The sequence below is a fragment of the Trichosurus vulpecula genome, chromosome 1, assembly GCF_011100635.1.
Source record: "Trichosurus vulpecula isolate mTriVul1 chromosome 1, mTriVul1.pri, whole genome shotgun sequence".
NCBI lineage: Eukaryota > Metazoa > Chordata > Mammalia > Diprotodontia > Phalangeridae > Trichosurus > Trichosurus vulpecula.
The window spans coordinates 26,163,630-26,184,371 of NC_050573.1; the positions used below are offsets into that span (position 1 = coordinate 26,163,630).

Below are 20,742 nucleotides of genomic sequence, written 5' to 3' on the forward strand. Positions count from 1 at the left end.
AAATATAACTTGAGGCATCAACTTGAGATATTCTCAGATACAACTTGGGGTATGAATCAAGTGGAAGCAAGCCATTTTCTCAAGCCTTAATGCTAATATTTCCCAAGAAACCAAATAGCAGTACTACCTTATTTAACGTCCTGAGGTCCTCCATGATTTGTTCGTCTGTTAACAAATAGTTCAGCTGGGGTGTTGAGAATTAAAGAAAAATTGTAGGTGCTCTGCTTCCCAAAGACACAGAGAAATCTAGTCAGTTAAGACATTTAAAGTGTAACTTGCTGATTTTATCAGAACATTTTTGATTCCCTAATCAATTCAACTTAATAAATTTCTGCTACTCACAAAGTGCTGTGCTACAACCAAAGGTTGTAGAACCACAGACATCAAAAATGAAGGACAGGGGCAGCTTGGTGGCACAGTGGATAGAGCACAGGCAATCCTGAATTCAAATCTGGTCTCAGACACTTGACACTTACTAGCTGTGTGACCCTAGGCAAGCTGCTTAACAAAAAAAAGGGGGAGGAGGGGAACAAACAACAACTAACCTGATTATAAAAGCTTTGTGATATAATTGAAACTTCTCATTTTAAGCCTATTAACTCTGGTTTGACCTTTCATGGGCAAAGACCACTGAGATATGCAAGACCCTAGTCTTGGTACTAGGTACTACTCACTTTAAAGACTTGGAGAAACAAATGGCAGCCAGAATTAGTTACCTAAAATTTAAAAATCAATGCTAGCACCAAGAACTCCTTACCCACAAGGCTTTTCAAAAATTTTTCCAACCCACAGAACACAGTAAATGAGGATTAAGAGCAGGGGTTCTTAACCTGGGGTCCATCAATTTATTTTAAAAATGCTTTGTTAATTGTATGTCAGTTTACTTTGTAATCTTATGTGTTTCATCTTACACATCTGAAAATATGATTTTAAGGTCCACAGGTTTCACCAGACTGCCAAAACAGTCCACAACACACAAAACAGTCAAGAACTGCTCATTTAGAAATAAAGACACAAATGGTCAATTCTTGCTCCATGGAATCAATGTTTTAAATCTATTCTTCAATTAGGTACTAACACTCCCTGTAGAGCAAATGTACAACTACTATGAGATGAAAGAAGACAAGGATTTAGTACAGAATATTTCTAAAGAAAGTAATTTATTCCCTATGTAAACAAGGATATCAGGGGCAGGTTTCCTCCTCTTGTCTGGGATTGGAACTGGATCATTCGGCCGCCGCCTCAATTTTCTTGTCATGATAGGCTTCACTTCCATGGAATCTAAGAGACAAAGTGGAATGGACAAGGAGGTCAAACTCCTGCATGAAAGTGATGGCAATTCCTAAAGGCTGAGTTTATAAGGTCTTCAAACCATTATCAGGATTGTTTATTAATGGGTTGAGTCCAACCCTTATTGTAGATTTTAGCACAACAATGCTTATGAAGTTTAAATTTAGAATGAGACCTACTCTTCCATTACAACATTGGCCATCCTTTTGCGTACACTGATGAAACCAGGGATTGAACTGTTCAACCTTCAAAAAGGGGAAATGGAACCTACAAGTGGGTTTACCAACAGTTTTTAATGGCCACTGGCCAATAAATAATTCTGAGGCTTTTATACTATATTTGTCTCCATTAATAAATTCAGGGCTTGTTTCTTTTTTCATTTATTTTTACAACCTTTCGTGGCTTCTTGACTATAGCAAATGCTACTTGCTGTAAAAAAGCCAAACTTGATTCCTCAATAAAGCCAGCCCATTATTATTCAAACAAAACACTGGCGGAGAAGCAGAGATGATGGCTTGCTGGAATTCAAATTTAGCCATGAAGGTTCATTCTGCTAAAGTAAAGAGGCAGCTCCTAGATTATATAATAAATACTATGCCATACAATGTCAAAGGACATTTACACAGCTGAAAACTGTTAGAAGATGGTAGTTAGGCAAAGTGCCTCTTTGCATTCATAAGGATGATGGGGATAAAACTGTAGGCCCTTATCTCTAGGTACAGGTGAGAAACAGGGAAATAAGCAACAAATACTCAAACCTTGTTTGTAAGATGGCACTCAGAAAGGATAAGTAACTGGGGGAGAGAACCTCTTTTGGAAGAGACTGTGTACTTTGAGACAACTAAACTAAATGGGCTATAGGCCAGGTAGTTCCTAGTGGAGTCTCTTGACTAAATTTCTACAGAGTAGCATTAGTTTTTCAGCCACTATGTAATTCTGCAAAAATCTCTCTTTTGCTAGAAGCTGCTCACAAATAGAAACCATACGACGGTTAACATTTTCTATGTGACCTTATGTTTCAACAACCTGGCTAGCAGCTTCTGTGGGGGTATAAGATTCACCCACAGCCAGCACCCAGAAAGCTGCCAACAGCACAGGTTCTTTCGATCTGCTTAATTAAGGAAAGCAAGGTGAAGGGGTTGACAAGCTTACTTTTAATTCAAATATCATTCAGTTAGTTCAGGGGGAAAAAAAACCAGCACCCTGAACTTCAAAACAAAATGCAAACAAATTACAGACATCAACAGACTTTGTCTGATTCAAGTCCCAACAGATAGTTACCAAAGTTCAACAAAGTTTCAACATCCGGGTTTACAAGCTGGAGGGCTCCTTCACTACAGCTGCCTGGAGTCTCCTCATCAACACCATCTCCAGAGGCCCACACAAATGGCTCTGTCCTCCCTTCTTATAGGGCTTCAGAAATCAAACATCATCTGAATCACCAGAGCTCAGGCTCTGGTGATTGGGTCTTGAGTTGGCCCCTCCCCTTAGGACCCTGGGATGTTCACATCCACATGGATTACATTAACACCTAATGGGGTTTGGGCCTGGGGCTTAGCACCTAGTAAAGCTCACTGAGATAAATTGAGTCACTCAAAGAAAACAAAGGCCATTCTGGTTACACCTTAACAACACTGTGAATACTCACTAGCCTGAAAAAAAAAAAGCATCATGTGAGATGACCAAACCCAAAAATGTATCACGAAAACAGTAGCTACTAGAGGAATGAGAAAAATAGTACTGTACATCTTTATCATGTTCCTTCCATGAAGACATCAAAGAGTCTCCTAAGAAAGAGCCCTGACATACATGTCTTGAAAGCAGGAGGAATCAGCCTGTATTTGGCTCTGAAAGGTCTTCTTTCTGGATATCAAGTGGCTGACAGATTAAGTCTAGCATGGATTTGGAAGGTGGGAAGAAACAGAAGAGTAAAAGAAAGAACTGTTAAGATAATGTACGTGTTCCCAATAATTTTGGAAAAAAACTGACCTATAATAACACCATCAATACCACCCACATTTTGCAGAGCTCATTGTCTTTCCCCCTAAACCTTCCCTTCTTCCTGACTTTTGATATCACTGTAAAAGGTACCACCACTTCACCAGGCTCACAAGTTAGGAGTCATCTCCCACTCCTCATTTCCCTACAGCCCCCCATACAGGCCCCCTTCTCTCCTATGCCAGCACTACCACCCAGGTGCAGGTCTCCATCACTACTTTAACAAAAACCTGCTGATTGGTCTATCTATCTCACCCCCCTTAACTTGATCCTCCTAAAGTGTGGATCTGACCATGTCACCCCTCTACTCAACAAATTCCAACAGCTCCCTATTATCTCCAGGATCAAAGAGAAAATCTTTAGTCTCTTCTGCTGAACCAGCACTCATCCCCCGCTCACTGAGCATGGGAATACCCGAGGCTCTGTTCTGGGCCTTCTACAGCTCTCATGAGTTTAACGATCTACAATTTCATGAACTACCAAGCTGACAAATCTGGTTATCCAGCCCTCACCTCCCTCTTCAACCCCAGCCTCCCAACACCAACTTCCTGTTAGACACCTTCACCTGGATGTCACAACCAAAACGGAATTCTTATTTTCCTAAAAAAAAGTCTGACCCTTTCCTTGAAATCTCCCTGTTTCTGTTATAATTCCCATCAGCCGGGCTCACAACCTCGGAAGGATCCTTCACTCTGCTTTTCAACCAACCGCCAAGTCTTGTCAATTCTACTTTTACAACATCTTTTCCTTCACACAACCTCTACCTACTGCAAGTCCTCACCGCCCTTCACTTGGACTATTGCAACAGCTTTCTAACTGGTCTCTCGATGTCCAGGCTCTCCCCAATCCAGCCACCCTCCACACAACTGCCAAAATCATATTCTTAACATCTGACTACATCGCCCCTCTTTTCAGAAATCTCTAGCGGTTCCCTATTGGCAAGTAGGTGGCACAGTGAACACAGTGCCAGGCCTGGAGTCAGGAAATTCTGAGTTCCAATCCTGATTTAGACTCTTGCTAGCTGTGTGATTCTGGACAAGTCACTTAACATCTCTGTTTGTCTCAGTTTCCTCATCTGTAAAAGAGGCAGACTAATAATAGCAATTACCTCCCAAGAGATAACTGTACAGCACTTAGCCCAGCACCTGGCACGTAACAGGTTAGCTACCATCATCATCATCATCATCATCACCTCTAATTCCTCAGCTTGCCATTTCAATTCTTCTATAATCTGACCTCGACCTCTCTTTCTAGGCTTCACGGACTCTTTGTTGCAGCTTAACTGGATAAGCTCTACAATCCTGCATTTGTACTTACTACCTCCCAGGCCTGGAATTCTCCTCACCTCTTCAGATCCCAGGTTCCTTCAGTGCCCAGCCCAGGTGCTGCCTCCACCTGAAACCTTTTCAGATCTACTCGGCTGTGGACAGTCTTTCTTCCTTTCCTAATATTACTTTGCACTTCTCTCTGGAAGCTGCATCCCCACAACAACGTAGGCTTCCTGAGGTCCTGGACTGTTTGGTTTTGTCTTTGCATGGTGGCACCCAACACCCTTTAACTGCATCCACTACTGCAATTAATGTTTATTGTATTGGATTAGGAAGATACTTAGTTGACTAGCGACAGTGAAATAAAGGAGGCCTACCTCTGCAACTTTAAGCCAAAGCTTTCAGATGCCTGAAAAATCTCACGTGAATAAAACAATATGAAAAAAGTCCATATAGCTGAGATTAATAGGGCTCTCCCAACCCACCAGATAGGTTCCTCCTATTCCTTAAGACCCATTAGCAGCAGAACACACACACGCTCTCTCTCACTCTCTCTCCCCCCCCCTACAGTGGAAAAAGTGCTGGCCTCAGAGGCAAAGGGCCTGAGTTTGAATCTCATTCTACTCCTCATGACTTTTGGGACCCTGGCCAAGCTTCCTTTCTCTGGGTCTTGTCTCCTCATTGGTGAACCAGGGGGGCTAGCTTAGATGGACTCGCCACTTCCTTCAAGTGCTAAGTCTATGACCTTATCGCCCTGCCTCTACAGCATAAGTATTTGGTTAGACATATAACTCTCTGCACTTTCATCCCTTATTTATGGGAAAACACGCCTTTCTCTCTATTCTGCTGAAGCTATGTAATCTCCTCAAACCCCATCTCTCTCTGCCTATTCTGGGAAGCACCAGGCCCAACAATGCGCATATGGCTATACTCCAAAACCTTAAGGTTGTGCACCAGCATCAGCATGGCCACTCCCAAGGCCCGTGAGTGAGCCACACCAGCCCCTGAACCAGCATAGTACAAAAGAAATCCCACAGCTTAATGAAGCTCAGCACTGGACTGGGGATCAAAACTGGAATCCAGGTTAGTGCCCCTGGGGCAGCTGTGTGATCCTGGCTTTTCCAAGGGTCCCAAATTGTGAGGATCAATGCAATAACACAGATTAAGTATTTTGTAATAAATAGAGTGTGATAAAAAGGAAGCAGGAGGTCAATGCAAAATGGCCTAACAATTAGGAAGACATGAGTTCTAATCTTATCACCAACCAAACTGTGTGACCACAGCCCAGTGTCTCAACCTCTCAAAGGCCCACTTTCTTCATCTATAAAGTGGGGATAATGGTACCTTTCTAACAGTGTTACTGAGAAGATCAAACAAGATCAGGGAAGGCACTCTACAAAAGCCCACAAATCTTAGCTCTACAGTATCACCTAGAGGCTATGATTACAAAGAATTTACATAGGAAACTGAGAGATGAACGAGCCAAGATTACAAATATCCAAAGTGACAAAGAAATGGATGACAACTGAAAGTGGGCCAAAAAAATCAACTACGGAGCACGAAAGAAGGGTTTGAAAAATAGAAGGTATATCTTTTCAAGCTTTCACTGCTTGCTTCAGGAACCCTGTTCCAATGTAAGTCCAAGACCTGCAGCCAAGGGCCTCTATCTGTCTTGATTCAATTCACTTCCTTCCACACAGCATGAAAAATCCATCTCATCTTTGTATATCTCCAACACAATGTGCAAAACTCCCCATACTCCTTTAAGCAGAAAGCTTGGGGGGTCAATGTAATCTGTGCTACAAATATTTGTCAATGGATTCAAGTAGATCAAGTCACCAAGACCACATTCTAAGAGAGCAAGCCATACCCTGGTGATTCAGCTTTCAAAGGAGCAGGTCATCTAAGCCAGCTCCAAACCCCAGTTATTTCTGGGAAAAAAAAAAAAAAGAGTTCTTCATATTCACAAGTAAAGGCCTTCTTTTTAGGAAATCTCTCTTCTGGACAGATCTCAGCAGAACAAGGATGGCACTGGTCCATAAAGGTGAGACAAGTCACTCAATTCCAGGCATGCAGTCAGGCCTTTAATTCAATACCATAGCAGCACCATCTGTGGAAAGGCTAATTATCCTTCCGGCCCCAGTACCTTTATTTGGGACAATCAGTTATTACCTTGGCAGTGCCTTCCACACCAAGGGTACCAAATGGCTTGAGGAAAGAAATTGGTACTTTTAGTGTCCCTGCCTGGATTCAAATGTGCCTCTGTAATCTATTTTATTGAGTAAAAAATGATGCCCCTCCAGGTGTCTTTTGTTTCCATTTGGACTCATCCTCTCAGTCACTGAGGATGCCCCATGACCCAGTTTGGAATCTGGCAGGAGCTGCAGAACTCCCTGGCCTGACAATACATCTCTCACTTCAACAATCCTGATGCCAAATCACAGGTAAGATGATAATCCTCCTCCCTGCAGATGGAAGGGGAGAGTCTATGAGCTAGCTCCATTTCCCACTTGCCTAATGAAATCACATGAACATCTGGTAGGTAGAGCAGAGAGCGATAATGTAGCAGTGCCAGCCTTAACCACAGGCAAAGAAAATGGTGCAAGTTGAGAAACAGGCAGGGAAACTGGGTAACAGATAGGGCCAGCACAGTTATCGGTCTAATTAAAAAAACATTCTAGCAAGTACAAAATAAGGGACTGCTGCTCAAAGCTCCCTCTCCAGACTACCCACACACAAGATAGATTACTGTGGGCTCTCTGAAAGGCATCTAGAGAAGTCATTTCTTTTGCAAAACCCTTCAGTAAGGAATCCATTATAGAATCAATTTTTCAAAGAGGCCCAACCACTCTGCACCTCTAACATGCCTCTGGAGGTGGAATCAAGCTAGGAATCAAGTTTGTATAACTGAGATCGACAGTATACGGATGCATTAAAGTAAGAGTCTTGGCATGGAGCACCCAGTGGGTATAAAGCTTCGATGACTCCTTTTGGTTTCAAAGTCAATCACAAAGACAGCAAGTGAGATGGCCTGGCTCCGAATGAAGGCTTTAAAAAAATAACAAAGCATTCATTCACACATTCTAGCCAGGACTGCTAAAGAATGCCTTACATACAGAAAGGCTTATCACTTTAGCTGCTTAAGCCAGACCTAAAACTCCAATCTTAACTTTTCTTGTAGGACTTCCAAAGTGAAACCATGCCAAGTTGCAAGAAACTAACTTCGAGCCAGCTCCTGCCCTGTATCATTCTAGGATTCATCAGTCTACATATGGCAACAGACGGGAGTCAGCCCTTATTGCCTCTCACTTAAACTTGCCTACACCCTGCTGAGTTCCCATATGTAGATTAATAAATCCTAGAAGGAGGAGGCAGGGAGCTGGATCTGGGGCCAATTTAACTTTGCCACCTCCACAGAAAACATTCAGCTTTAGCTCCTTCTGCTGGAACAGCATTTTATTTTTTCAATTCATGATAAAAGTCATGGGCAAAATGGGCCTAGTCTAGTCTACAGACTAGTAAGAAGTCACAGAAATCCAGGGCTGAAACGGACTTTGTTGTTGTTCAGTCATTTTCAGCTGTGTCTGACTTTAAGGAATACAGGCAAACACAGTAAAGTGTCACAGCTAATAAGTGTCTGAGGCTGGATTTGAACCCAGGAAAATGAGGCTTTCTGCCTCCAGGCCCAGCACTCTTTGCACTATGGTGCCCCCTAGCTGCCCACAAAGGGACCTTAGAGAACATCTGGGTTTTCTAGATGTGAAAACTGAGGCCAAGAAGGGAAGTGACTAGACCAAAGAGCTAAGTCATATCCAAGGTTGAATTTGAACTCAGGTCTTCTGACTTCCAATTTACTGTTCTTTCCATGGTACTGACTCCCATGTGGGCCCTAAGGTAGATGGACTTCCTATACCACTTTCACGATGAAAAGAGAGGCTTTCCCAAGGCCATGGACTGATACATCTAAGACACTCAGGAATAATTCTATGGTTTAGAACTGGATCGATCATCTAGGCCAGGGGCTCCAAATCTGGGGTCCAGAAATTTGTTTTTGAGAGGGAGAAAAAACCCACAAGATTCTGATAAGTGTCAATATAATGTTTCCCTTTATATAACCCTATGTATTTTACGCACTTAAAAGTGCCCAAACAGGTCTGTGATACAAAAGAAGGTTCAGAATCCCTAATTCTTATCCAATTTCCTCATTTTACAGAGGAAGACACTGAAGCACAGAGAAGATGAGTCATTTCCCCAAGGCCACACAGGTAAGTCAGGAAAAATGGGATTTAAAGCCAGGGCCTCTAACCTCAAATGCAATGTTCTTCCCAAGGCAAAGAAGAGCAGACAACACAGGGGCTGTATAAACACAGGAGAATGTATTGGCCTCCTTCTGGCCAGTAATTCTGATGGTGGAACCTAATACCACAATGAAGAGGATACAAAAGAAAAAGCAATAAAACTGGAGAGGGAGGCTAAGTCACTCCTGGGCCATCTCCCTTCCTGCTGTCGTACCTCCTGTCAGCTCCATGGTCAGCTTCTCATTTTCAATCATCTTCTTCTTTTCCTCAAGCTCGGCAATCAGGTTCTCCTTTAGCTCCACCTTCTTGTCCTCAAACTCCTTCACAGCAGCCTTCTTCTCCTTAATGTAATTCCTCTCCACCTGTTCTGTCTAGAGTGGGTGAAAGAACAGGGGATGAGAGGAAGGTAGTAACTGCCAACGTGCTAGCCTAAGGCCAGCTCTCCCTGACAGATCGGGTCCTCCACTTCCATCTCTCCGTGCTGGTTCCATCCACACAGCAGCTGCCGCTGCCCACCAAGCCACCCACCTGCCCGCAGGTCTGCCAGTCAAAATCAGAAGAGTAGCACTCAGCTTTTGTTTAGATTTGGTCACATGCTTTTTGAAACAGATCTTTCACTGAATAGTTTCCTATACATCAGTTCCCACAGACTCACTGGTTTGACCCAAAGACATTATAGAAGTTACTCAAAAAACAATAAGGAACATATAGCATGCTTTTGCACTCAAAAAAGGTACTAATTTGAAGTTTATGGTCTTATTTTGTGTAGCTGAATGTTTTTGTTGACGGTTCCTAAGTTTGGAATCTCTTTTAAAAAAAAATCACATTTTTCAAAAAGGAAAAATGACTAAACACGTATATTCAAGTTTAGTCCAAAAGTGAACAATGAAAGGAAGCCAGGCTTCCTTTTATGATCTGGTAAAATAAGTTTAAGATATAATGGAAGAGAAATGACATTGGAATGAAAACCCTCAGCATCTATAAAACTCCTTTGCTAACTTTGTAAAGGAAGAGAATCAGAAACCCAGGAACAAGGTCATAACCGTGATGATAAATACAGCTTACGCTGTACGTGAGACAGAGCTTGGAACCCTTACGTACAACATGCCAATGCTAAAACCCTGAGCGCCCTTCCCACAAGCAGCAAGCAAACACAACAAGGGGTGAAAAGGAATAAATGCAGCAGTCTCTCTGATGGCCCTCAGCACCTCAGCTGTATGTCGACCCACAGAACTACTTTAAAAGCAAGGCTTGATGGAGAACCAACATATCTGAATAACAGTCTGTTACAATTCGAAGCACATTACAATTCAAAGCAGATTCCAACTGTCCCTAAAATTAGGTAATTAAAACTGGAGAGCAACTCTCTTAATCCTTTTTGATGATAAGCAAAGCCCACCAACCAAGAATAAAAAGGTGGAATGACTAAAGTGAGATCAAGCATCCAATCCCATGGTACTGAGGATGAAAGCTCGGTGTGTGAACTCTCATTACATGACCCCTATGATAACCTGCTGAGCAGACAGCAAAGGCTTCTAGAAAATTCTGAAAGAATAGGCACCTGGTTTAGAAGAACAAAATGCCAGTCACAAAAGAACTTACATTTCTAGTAGGTCAATGGTACTTACTTCCAGCTGAAGGAAAAGTTCTGAAAGAGATAAAGCACACAATGAGATATCTCAGCTTTGTCACCTTTCCAGGACAACATTAGAAATCATTTAGAAAGAGTAATTGCTTTATGAAAGCATGATTACACAAACCAAATGTTTTCATCTCAAACATATTCACAGGAGAGGGAAAGATGTAAGAATATGTGCTTCCATCTAAGTAGGACACGGTCCTAAATGGATGCTGCTACATTTAGAGCAGTACAGCCCCTAATCAATAATTCCCAAGACTGACACATTCTCCTGAAACTGTTTATTCAAGATGGAGTCAGAGAGAAAGCGTGGCCAAGCCACAAACTCAAGATCAGAAAAGGAAAGAGAGCCAATACCCACCCCCAGAACTCCTCCTAGGTGAGAAAGAGCAGAGGAGACCTGACATTTCAGCACCTCAGTTCCCTAGGCTTTGGGCCTTCTCAGTGATTAGGTGGGCACACCCACACTAACTTGTGTTCAAAGTGAGTACATGGAGAGTACACCAGATTTAGTCAGAAGGCCTAGGCTTGAATCCTAATTGTTACTTAATACCTGTATGTCCTTGTCATGTAACCCCTTTGGGCCTACTTTCCTCATCTATAAAATGAAAGGGTTGGACTACATCAGAGATTCTTAAGCAGGGGTCCATGAACTTACAAATTTTTTTTAATAAATGTATTTCAATATAATTGCCTCCCATTGTAATTCTCTGGATTTTATGAACTGAAAAACACTTCTGAGGAGCTCATAGGCTTCACCAGACTACCAGCCAAAGAAGTCCATGACACATTCAGAAAGGCTAAGAATCCCTGGACTGATGACTGACGGTCACTTCCAGGGCCAAATCCTTCACCTCCATTCCCTCCCAGCCGTGGTCTTCCCAAGCCGAAGAGACCTGATGGTCTCTAGTCTCTTTCATGTGGCAACCTCCACTTAGGGTCTTGGTCCCCATTGAGGTCTAGAGGGTAACATGCCAAGGAAGCATGAATGAGTTTAAGCAAGAAAAGGAGAAGTTTTCCCTCTCTCTAACCAGAAAGGAATACGATACAGGGAAGTGGAAGGAAAGAGAATAAACATTTATTAAGAAAGCCCACTATGTGCCAGACACTGTACAAGCATTTAACAAAAATCCTCTCACCCAATCCTCACAAGCACCCTGTAAGGTAGGTGCTATTATCCTCATTCCTATAACTCTTAGCAAGTAACTCTCTCTAAGAACATCACTTTGAAAGCAGCCTCCTTCACATTAAGATGGGCCTATTTCCTCTTCTATAAAAGCCAGGAGTTAGAGTCAATGATCTCAGAGGCATCTTTTGATCCAAGGACCTGTGGGACCCTGGGCCAGTCACTTCTCGTCTCTGGGCCCTAGTTTCTATATCTGGATAATGGGATCTCTAAATCCTATAAACACCTAGAAATCAGTCCCATTTTACCATCAGCCTCACTATCGTGCCACAAGTCTGAGCTGTCAAACTTCTAAAGTTCAGTTGTGTTCCTGAAAATTCACATTTACACAGCAAACTGACAATTAGCGCTTTAGGTTGTTTCAGCCTTTTGTTTTACCACTAAAGCAGGTGAAGATGAGCAAAGGACAAGATTTTTAAGGGTTCAGTCAACTACTGAGTTACAGCAGTTCTTTCAATACTTGGCAATATCACTTGGAAACAAAAAAAAGTTTATTTACAAGGAAAGGATTTAAAGGAAGAGATTAAGAATTGGGGAAGAGAATTTTTAAAAAGCAAAACTATATTAGGGCTCCTTTGTATTCACAAAGTACCTTTAGGAAATGTAAAATGCTACATATCAGTTCTCAGGGGCCCTCACAATATTCCCAGGCAGTTCTAAAGGTACAGTTATCATCGATCTCACTTTAGGAGTAGAGAAATGAAGGAGAAAATTAGCTCAGTGACTTGTACCAGGTGCTACAATGAACCAATGGCAACAGCCCTGGATTTCCCTGTCTTTCACTTGGTTCGCCCGGCCAGGCAAAGTACCTGATACACATTCAGAAAAATGTTAGGAGGGGGCAGCTAGGTGGTGCAGTGAGTAGAGCACCGGCCTTGGAGTCAGGAGGACTTGAGTTCAAACGCAGCCTCAGACACTTGACACATGTACTAGCTGTGTGACCTTGGCCAAGTCACTTAACCCCAACTGCCCTGCCCCCCCCCCCAAATGTTAGGAGAGGAGACAGATTCAACAACTTACTAAGAACTTCTACATCTATAGGGAACTTTGCCTCCTACAAACTACAATGCTGACTGTCTGGGTCACTCATCTGGTTCTCATCTAACCACATATTGCTACCAACTTCTCTTCTACTAGCGTCTTGTCACTCAATGCTTGTATTCATTTAATTCTGTAGTTCTGAATATTGGATCTCCCCAATTCAAAGGCTGGGGCCAGGCGGTCTAGTTCTCTGCACCCTCCATAGTGACACAGACATTCTATGTTGAATGAATTGGTGGTATAGAACAGACCAAGGACATCTTCTTGCTTCTCCAGATCCATCCATTTTGAAAACATGGGAAGCCTGGGAAAGTGTGCTGAGCTTGAAGCAATTAAAGGAGACCTCCACAGAGGAGGCACAAGCTATCAGGTAAGAAAGGAGTAACTCTATTCCCAGAAACAGGCTTTGGGACAACCTAAAATACCAATTCCACCTGAGCATCTATGACTGCAGATTCACACCAGTAGTGTTGATACTGGCCAAAAAGCCCTGGAGATTCCTCTCTCATAGGTGAAGGGAACAGCACAACAGCAAGGGGCCTTCCCAGCAGAGACTCTCAGCCATGATTCCTTACATCATCCCTCCCCAATCCAGGCCCATGGTCCTGAGCTGGCAAGTACACCTGGGATTCATTTTAAATGATGGGCCAGATCAGTGGTGTCAAACAGAAATAGAAACAAGGCCAGTAAACCATAGGCAGCAGACTGATTTAGAAAACTGCATATTAACAATATTTATATTCTACTGGGGCAGTTAGGTGATACAGTGGATAAAGCAGAGTCAGGAAGACCCACGTTCAAGTTCAGCCCCAAACACTTCCTAGCTGTGTGGCCCTGGGAAAAGTCAACTAACTTTTGTTTGCCTCAGTTTCCTCACCTGTAACATGGATATAATAATAGCACCTACCTCAAAGGATTGTTATGAGGATCAAATGAGAGCAATTGTAAAAGGGAGTGGCAAGGTACCTGGCACACAGTGAAATGCTCAATAAGTGTTATTATTCTACTGTATTATTTATTCTGTTTAATATTTCCCAAACATTTTATTCAGATGGCTGGAAGTCTTGGGGTCTCCTACTATGGACCCTCTGGTGCAGACAACTGGTTGTAGACCAAAAATCAGTTCAAGAGAGGCAGATGAAGAGAGCTTCATTTTCCTTAAGATATTCCAGTTCTTTACCTGCATTTCGTATCCTTTCTTTGTACTGCTGGTCCAGTTTTTTCATCCTTTTCTGATATTCTTGTAATGTACCTGATGTAAATAATTTACAAAGTTTACTCTGAAGATCAACCCACTTTTAAAATTTAAGTTACCTAAAGTTAATTTTTTATGTAACTACTGAAACAGTCCAAAAAAAACAGATAGACTGCAGCCCCAAAGTGATGTCCCTTTGAAAGGAAAAATAAATATCCACACTAGCATACGCTAAAAATGGACATAAAACTGTGGAAGGTGGGGGATTGAGCACATCAGTGGGGGAGGTGGGCATTTCCAAAGAAAATCCTTCTCTTTCGTTCACATTTAAGCAGACCAGTCTACTGGTACCAATTTCAGAATCTTTCAGACAACTGTTTCTAGCACATATTAAAAACCCCACAAACTGGATTCTACTCCTTTCCATTTTAAAATTTACATTACATTTCAGAACCTAAATATGTAACTATACTAGTCATTCCCTCTGAATTATTAACTATGGAGCCAAATTCAAGGTGGGTCTTTCTCAAGAGGTAAGCTGCTGAAGACAAACCAAAAGGCATTTATGATAAGGCAACAGTACCTGTGTGTTGATGCCACAAGCATAGAGATAATAAAAGTATTATATTCAAATCTCAACTCTATAAATCAACAGGAAAAAGAAGTAGTATTGCGATTAATTCTGAACTCATTTGCATTTGGTTTGGAATGCACTAGACCTTTTTTGAAAGTGGCAGGTTTACACATTTAGTGTTTTCCTCATGCTAATGGCAGGAGAGGCAGGGTACTCTACAGGATGGAAGGCCTAGAAGCCATGAAGCCCTAGACTCAAGCCCTGCTGACACACACGGCCCAACTGACCACAGATCAATCATCTAACCTCAGTGCCCCAAGCAACTTGCTAGGACTACAAACTGCAGCTATGTTCTTGATCCCCATTAGTTGGGGGAGTGTGGGAACACACCCACAAAGATGATTTTCAAAAGACCGGATCAAAAAGAGAAAAATATACATTATGTTAAAAAATATCAAAATACATCTGCATCAAGTCTGCATCTGCATACCACAGGGAGTTTGTACTCCAAAGGTGGGACAGGTGGCCCACAGAAAGTTACGCAAGATTTAAAATTTTCTATGAAAAATTAGACATACAAGGTCAGAAACTTACAGCATTACAAAGTCTACTCAATAACGGCACAGACTATACCACACTGACCTTCCTGCAGTTGTTGTAATTGTCTCTTGAGAGATGCCAATTTGTCCTGATACATCCTGCAGAGAAATTTGGAAAGTGGCATTAAAAGAAATACAAAAATTGCTTCAGAAGAACACAAGGCACAAGTTACCCAAACAGATGAGTTAGCCCTGACTCAAGTGGGAATTTCATCAGTGTCATTATGCGGAAGACAACAATTCTCCAGTTTTTCTTATGTGTTTGTCAATATACTGGGTTTTTATTTTAGGAAGTGAGGACTCACACAAGGAAGACTTTGTTAACCTTAGTTTCCCCATCTGTAAAAAGAGGGAATTGAACTTAATGATTTCTAAGGTCCCATCCATCTCTGAATCTATGATTCTAGAACTTTTCCTCAGACTGGGTCCAACTCTTTGGCAAATCCTCTGACCTCATCTCTGGCAATGAATGATAAAACCTCCAGGGCTGTGAAAATTGTGAACTTCAATAAATGTTAAGGTATAATGATGAACAAAATGCAAGCATGTACTAGGAAGGAGATATTGTGAAGTAGTCTTAGGAGCACCAATGGTATTGAGCAACTAAACGGAAAAAACTCAACGGCTGTGAAGACATCCATGACTATTTCCATCCACACTGGTATGAAATATAACTACTATATCAATTTTATACATAGATTATAAAAAGCCAAAGGAAGTACAATAGAACTTTCTATAGATATTTTTGCTATGTTCCATACAGATAGAACTACGGGTATTTAAATTCTCAGCTAAATAAATAAACATTAATATTTTTTAAGTGAGAATCTGGGAAGATACAATAATTTTTTTTTTCATTTAAAACGAGATTAAGCCTTATTTGGAAAAGAATAGTTGACATGAAAAAAGTAAAAATCCAGAAAGCTTCCTTTAGAAGGTGAGAAGTGATATTTCCCCCAGCACCTGATGGGCAATAGAGACTTGCCAGAGTGTGTAACTGACTCTCTAAATGCTAGTATTGTATGTGTCTCACAGTCCAATAAATAGCTTCATCTGTACCCTGAAGACATCGTCAAAATTGTACAGAGAGAAAAATGAACAAAATTTAATAATGTTCTTCCCATATATTACTAACATACCAGTAACAAATGCCACCCCCACGCCCCCCTGCCCACACACAAATTTTTTTAGTCAGGTAAGCTTCTTTTGCACCAAGGGTACAGACTACAAGTGCTTTCTTAAGACTTCAGTGGTATCTCAAAGAGACATTGGGACTTTCCATAGCACTTCTCTCTCCCACCACAAGAACACCAAAGTCTGAAGAAAAGAACTGCTATATAAATATTACATAAATATTATGTAAATGTTCAGCGGTACTTGTTAGAGAAGTAACACAGAGTGCTAGAAATCTATCTTTGGCATATAAAGTGAAATACCTGACTCAGAATTTCACAATACTCATTATAATAAAGATGGAACATCCCAGAGAGGCTGATTACTAACAGGCTGGATGAAAAAGGAAGACTTCAGCTCTGCAAGCAGGCTGAAGCCCTTTCAGTCCCATCCCAGGCCTGGTTCAGGGTGCATGCTCTTGATATCCGGAGGGAGTTACATTAAAGTACATAAAATGGGATTCTTAGAGTGGAAGGCTGAGAAGATAAGAACCTTCTAGTAAAGAACCCAATATGATGGTAGCCTCCAAAGTGAGAGTTACTGTCAGACAGGAGTGGCCAACAGGGGAGACATTTCTGTGGGAATAAGGGGACAATTTTTTAAGAGGGCACTGAAAACTGAAAATGGCTAGCCAGGTAGAGCTGTAGGGGAGACAGTCCCAGAAAAGAATTAATGTAATTCATGTAGAAGGTTAAGATGTGGGAAAGAGTGGGGCAGTCAGGTGGCACAGTGAGTAGAGCACCAGCCCTGGAGTCAGGAGGACCTGAGTTCACATCCAGCCTCAGACATTTGACATGTTTACTAGCTGTGTGACCTTGGACAAATCACTCAACCCCAATTGCCCTGCCCTTCCCCTCTCCAAAAAAAAAAAAGAAAGAAAGAACATGTGGGAAAGAGTAAAGTAGAAAAGGGTATTTTATGTCACAATAAAGTTGAGGGAAGCAGATTTCCCAAAGGACAGAGAAGTCAGTATTAAACAAAAGACTACTGTAATTTTATGTAGAATAAAATGTCTTTGCATTTACATTTCTCCCTCCTCCCCCTCCCCTGCCCCAAAGTTTAGCAGGGGAAACTGTTGTGTACATAACCACGTCACTGGGCAAGGTAGCTGAGTAAGTCATGCAGCTACTTTGTACCAATGAAAAACAAGGACAGGGCAAAAAAAAAAAAATTACAGAACGAGAAAAAAGAAAGAAAAAGACACCCTCATGTGAAAAGCCTTGCAAGAAAACTAACAAAAGAAAAATAAAGAAAAAATGAGCAAGTAAGAGGCTCCAAACAATGATTAAACACAACTCTGTGTGTACCCTGTTTGTGACTATTTATTCCCTCCTTAGAATCTAAGCTCCTTGAGGGCAAAAGGCTGTATTTGTTTTTCTTTTTGTCCCTAGTACCTGGCACAACACCTAGAATGTAGTTAAATACTTAATTAATGTTCGTTGATTAATTAAAAGAAATCAAGATGAAACCATCCCCCCTTCTCAAAAAAAATAAAAATAAAAAAGGAGGGGAAAAAAAAAAAAAACCAAGGACCATACTCTGGAACTGAAATAATCTCCAGGACAGAGACTAAACAAATCACAAGAACCTCCAAGGTGGTTTAGAATCAGAGTAAGAGATATGCCGGAAGTAACTAGAAATATGATCAAAGAAGGAAAAATTCAAGATGACTAATAAGCTTTCATCTGAGAAACTTAGGAAATAGAAAACATCTTTTAAAATTATGTCGGTAAAAGCAGAATCCAAGAATGCGTCCCAGAAGATGGGGAAGGAGGAAGGAGAGACACCTTAAGACTGTTACAAAGTAAAAGAAATTCTACCTGTGTTTCCTGTAAGGTGTAGGTAGGCATGATTGTTAGGTATTCCAAGGAGTAACACTGATCTATGAAAATAAGACTTAAAAAAAAAGGGCAGTGACTTACACTGATAAAAAGAAACAAAAGTAATACAATAACCTAACAGAGAAAAAGTGTAATTTATTGATTGTAACACTGAACATCAATGCCCCGAGACTGACACAGTCAGAGGCAAATCTTGAACCCAGACCTCCCCGCTGCCAAGGCCAGTACTCTACTACACTACCCAGCCTCGTGACATAGTCTATTATGCTATGAAAAATGCTTTAGCTATTCCAAATTAGTCACTGGGACAGCTGAGGCCTTAAGCACTAAAACTCTACATTTTAACAATCCTGCATAAAACTTTCTAAAATTAACTTATTTTTAAAATTTAAATTAAAAAATGTTTTATCAATTACTTCCATGACTTCCTCAATGTACACTGAGACACAGCTTATCCTTTGCATATTGACATAAGGCCATTGCTAGGCATCAACTATACACAGTAGTAATCTTAGGGTCTGCTGAGATACATATACTAATAGGTCTGTACTTTATTCTGAAAATGTATAGTAACTTCAGTGACGCTAGGTGGCAAAGTGGATAGAACGCCCGGTCGGGGTAAGAAAGACTTAGACACTTACTAGCTGTACGACCCTGGGCAAGTCACTTCATCCTGTTTGCCTCGGCTTCCTCATCTGTAAAATGAGCTGGAAAAGAAAATGGCAAAGTACTCCACTATCTTTGCCAAGAAAACCCCAAATGGGTCATGAAGAGCCAGACATGACTTGAAAAACAAATACCAAAAACAAACTGTAAAGGACAGTTTGATATTTCATACACAGATTTTTCTTTGTGTATTTGAATGTCTTTGTTAATGGCTACAAAGCTAAGTGGCACAGTGGACAGAGTACCGGGCCTGGAACCAAGACCTCAGTTCAAACCCAGCCTCACACACTTACTAGCTCTGTGACCCTGGGCAAGTCACTTCACTCTGTTTGCCTCAGTTTCCTCACCTGTAAAATTAGCTGGAGAAGGACATGGCAAACCACTCCAGGATCTTTGCCAAGAAAAGAGTCGGACACAGTTGAAATGACTCAACAACAACAACAAAGCTATTATGTAGCAAAAATGAATAAAATATTGGAATCTATTCAGCCAATAAAAAAGGAACAAAAGAGTGGAGCAAAAAGCATAATAAAAATTCTCGTTAGGAAAATCATATCTAAAGCAGAGGAATTCGTACAAATGTAAAGAAATGTAAAGAGCAATAAAATTGATTAAGCTGAATGCAAAGAAGCACAAGTTGAAGCCATGATTTCCATTAAGAAAATCAATCCCAGAGTTCTCTGGAGTGAGGACTTCCGGGTGTGGAGCCAAGATGGCGGCTGGAAAGCAGGGACTTGCATGAGCTCCCCACCACATCCCTCCAAAAACCTATAAAAAATGGCTCTGAACAAATTCTAGAACTGCAGAACCCACAAAATAGCAGAGGGAAGCAGGGATCCAGCCCAGGACAGCCTGGATGGTCGCTGGATGAGGTCTATCGCGCACGGAGTGGAGGGGAGCAGAGCTCAGCGTGGGAGGCACCAGGACCAGCCAGACCAGGAGCCAGGCAGGACAGGCCCTAGCACCCTGAATCAGTGAGGTGTGGCAGTTACCAGGCATCTTAACCCACAAACACCAAAGACAACAGAGAAGGTTAGTGGGAAAAGCTGTGGGGGACAGAGTTCCAGTTCGGCCACCACCCCAGGGGCAGCGGGGGAGGCGCAGCTACAGAACTACAGCTGCAGTTACTTCCGGCCCCAGGCCCACGTGGTGGGAGGAATTAAGTGGTAGATCAGAGCAGGAGTGAAGAGCCTGCTGAAGATTTGCGTCAGGTCCGGGTTGGTGCTTCTTGAGGAAGGAGGAGTGCTGGGGTGGCAGAGCTGGCTGTATAGAAATAGCTCTGAAATCAATGGCGCATCCCCTCAAGCTTGGAACAAAGTACTCTTTGCTCTACAAGCAGTCATACCCCAACGAAAAACTCAAGGGTCAAGTAAGTTGGCTGGGAACATGGCCAGGCAGTGAAAACGCACCCAGATTCAGTCTCAGACTTTGGAATCTTACTTTGGTGACAAAGAAGACCAAAACATATGGCCTGAAGAACTCAACAAAGTCCAAGAGCCTACACCAAAAGCCTCCAAGAAAAACATGAACTGGTCTCAGGCCATGGAAGAGCTCAAAAAGGAGTTGGAAAAGCAAGTTAGAGAAGCAGAGGAAAAATTGGGACGAGAAATGAGAATGATGCAAGAAAACCATGAAAAACAAGTCAATGACTTGCTAAAGGAGACCCAAAAAAAAACACTGAAAAAAATATTGAAGAAAACAACACCCTAAAAAATAGACTAACTCAAATGGCAAAAGAGCTCCAAAAAGCCAATGAGGAGAAGAATGCCTTGTAAGGCAGAATTAGCCAAATGGAAAAGGAGGTCCAAAAGACCACTGAAGAAAATACTACCTTAAAAATTAGATTGGAGCAAGTGGAAGCTAGTGACTTGATGAGAAATCAAGATATTATAAAACAGAACCAAAGGAATGAAAAAATGGAAGACAATGTCAAATATCTCATTGGAAAAACCACTGACCTAGAAAATAGATCCA

The 20,742-nt window shown here is 41.7% G+C and overlaps 1 protein-coding gene across 1 annotated transcript in view; it reads right to left on the reverse strand.

Moving 5' to 3' along the window:
* The window catches only part of SUDS3 (SDS3 homolog, SIN3A corepressor complex component), a 47,571-nt gene that overhangs the window by 15,172 nt on the left and 11,657 nt on the right, over positions 1 to 20,742 (reverse strand). The window contains exons 3-8 of the mRNA XM_036760573.1: positions 15,132 to 15,187; positions 13,901 to 13,972; positions 10,483 to 10,502; positions 9,069 to 9,225; positions 1,186 to 1,281; positions 128 to 189 (exon numbers count right to left, since the gene is read on the reverse strand). Coding sequence (XP_036616468.1) covers positions 128 to 189; positions 1,186 to 1,281; positions 9,069 to 9,225; positions 10,483 to 10,502; positions 13,901 to 13,972; positions 15,132 to 15,187 — 463 coding nt within the window. The remainder of the gene's footprint in view (positions 1 to 127; positions 190 to 1,185; positions 1,282 to 9,068; positions 9,226 to 10,482; positions 10,503 to 13,900; positions 13,973 to 15,131; positions 15,188 to 20,742) is intronic.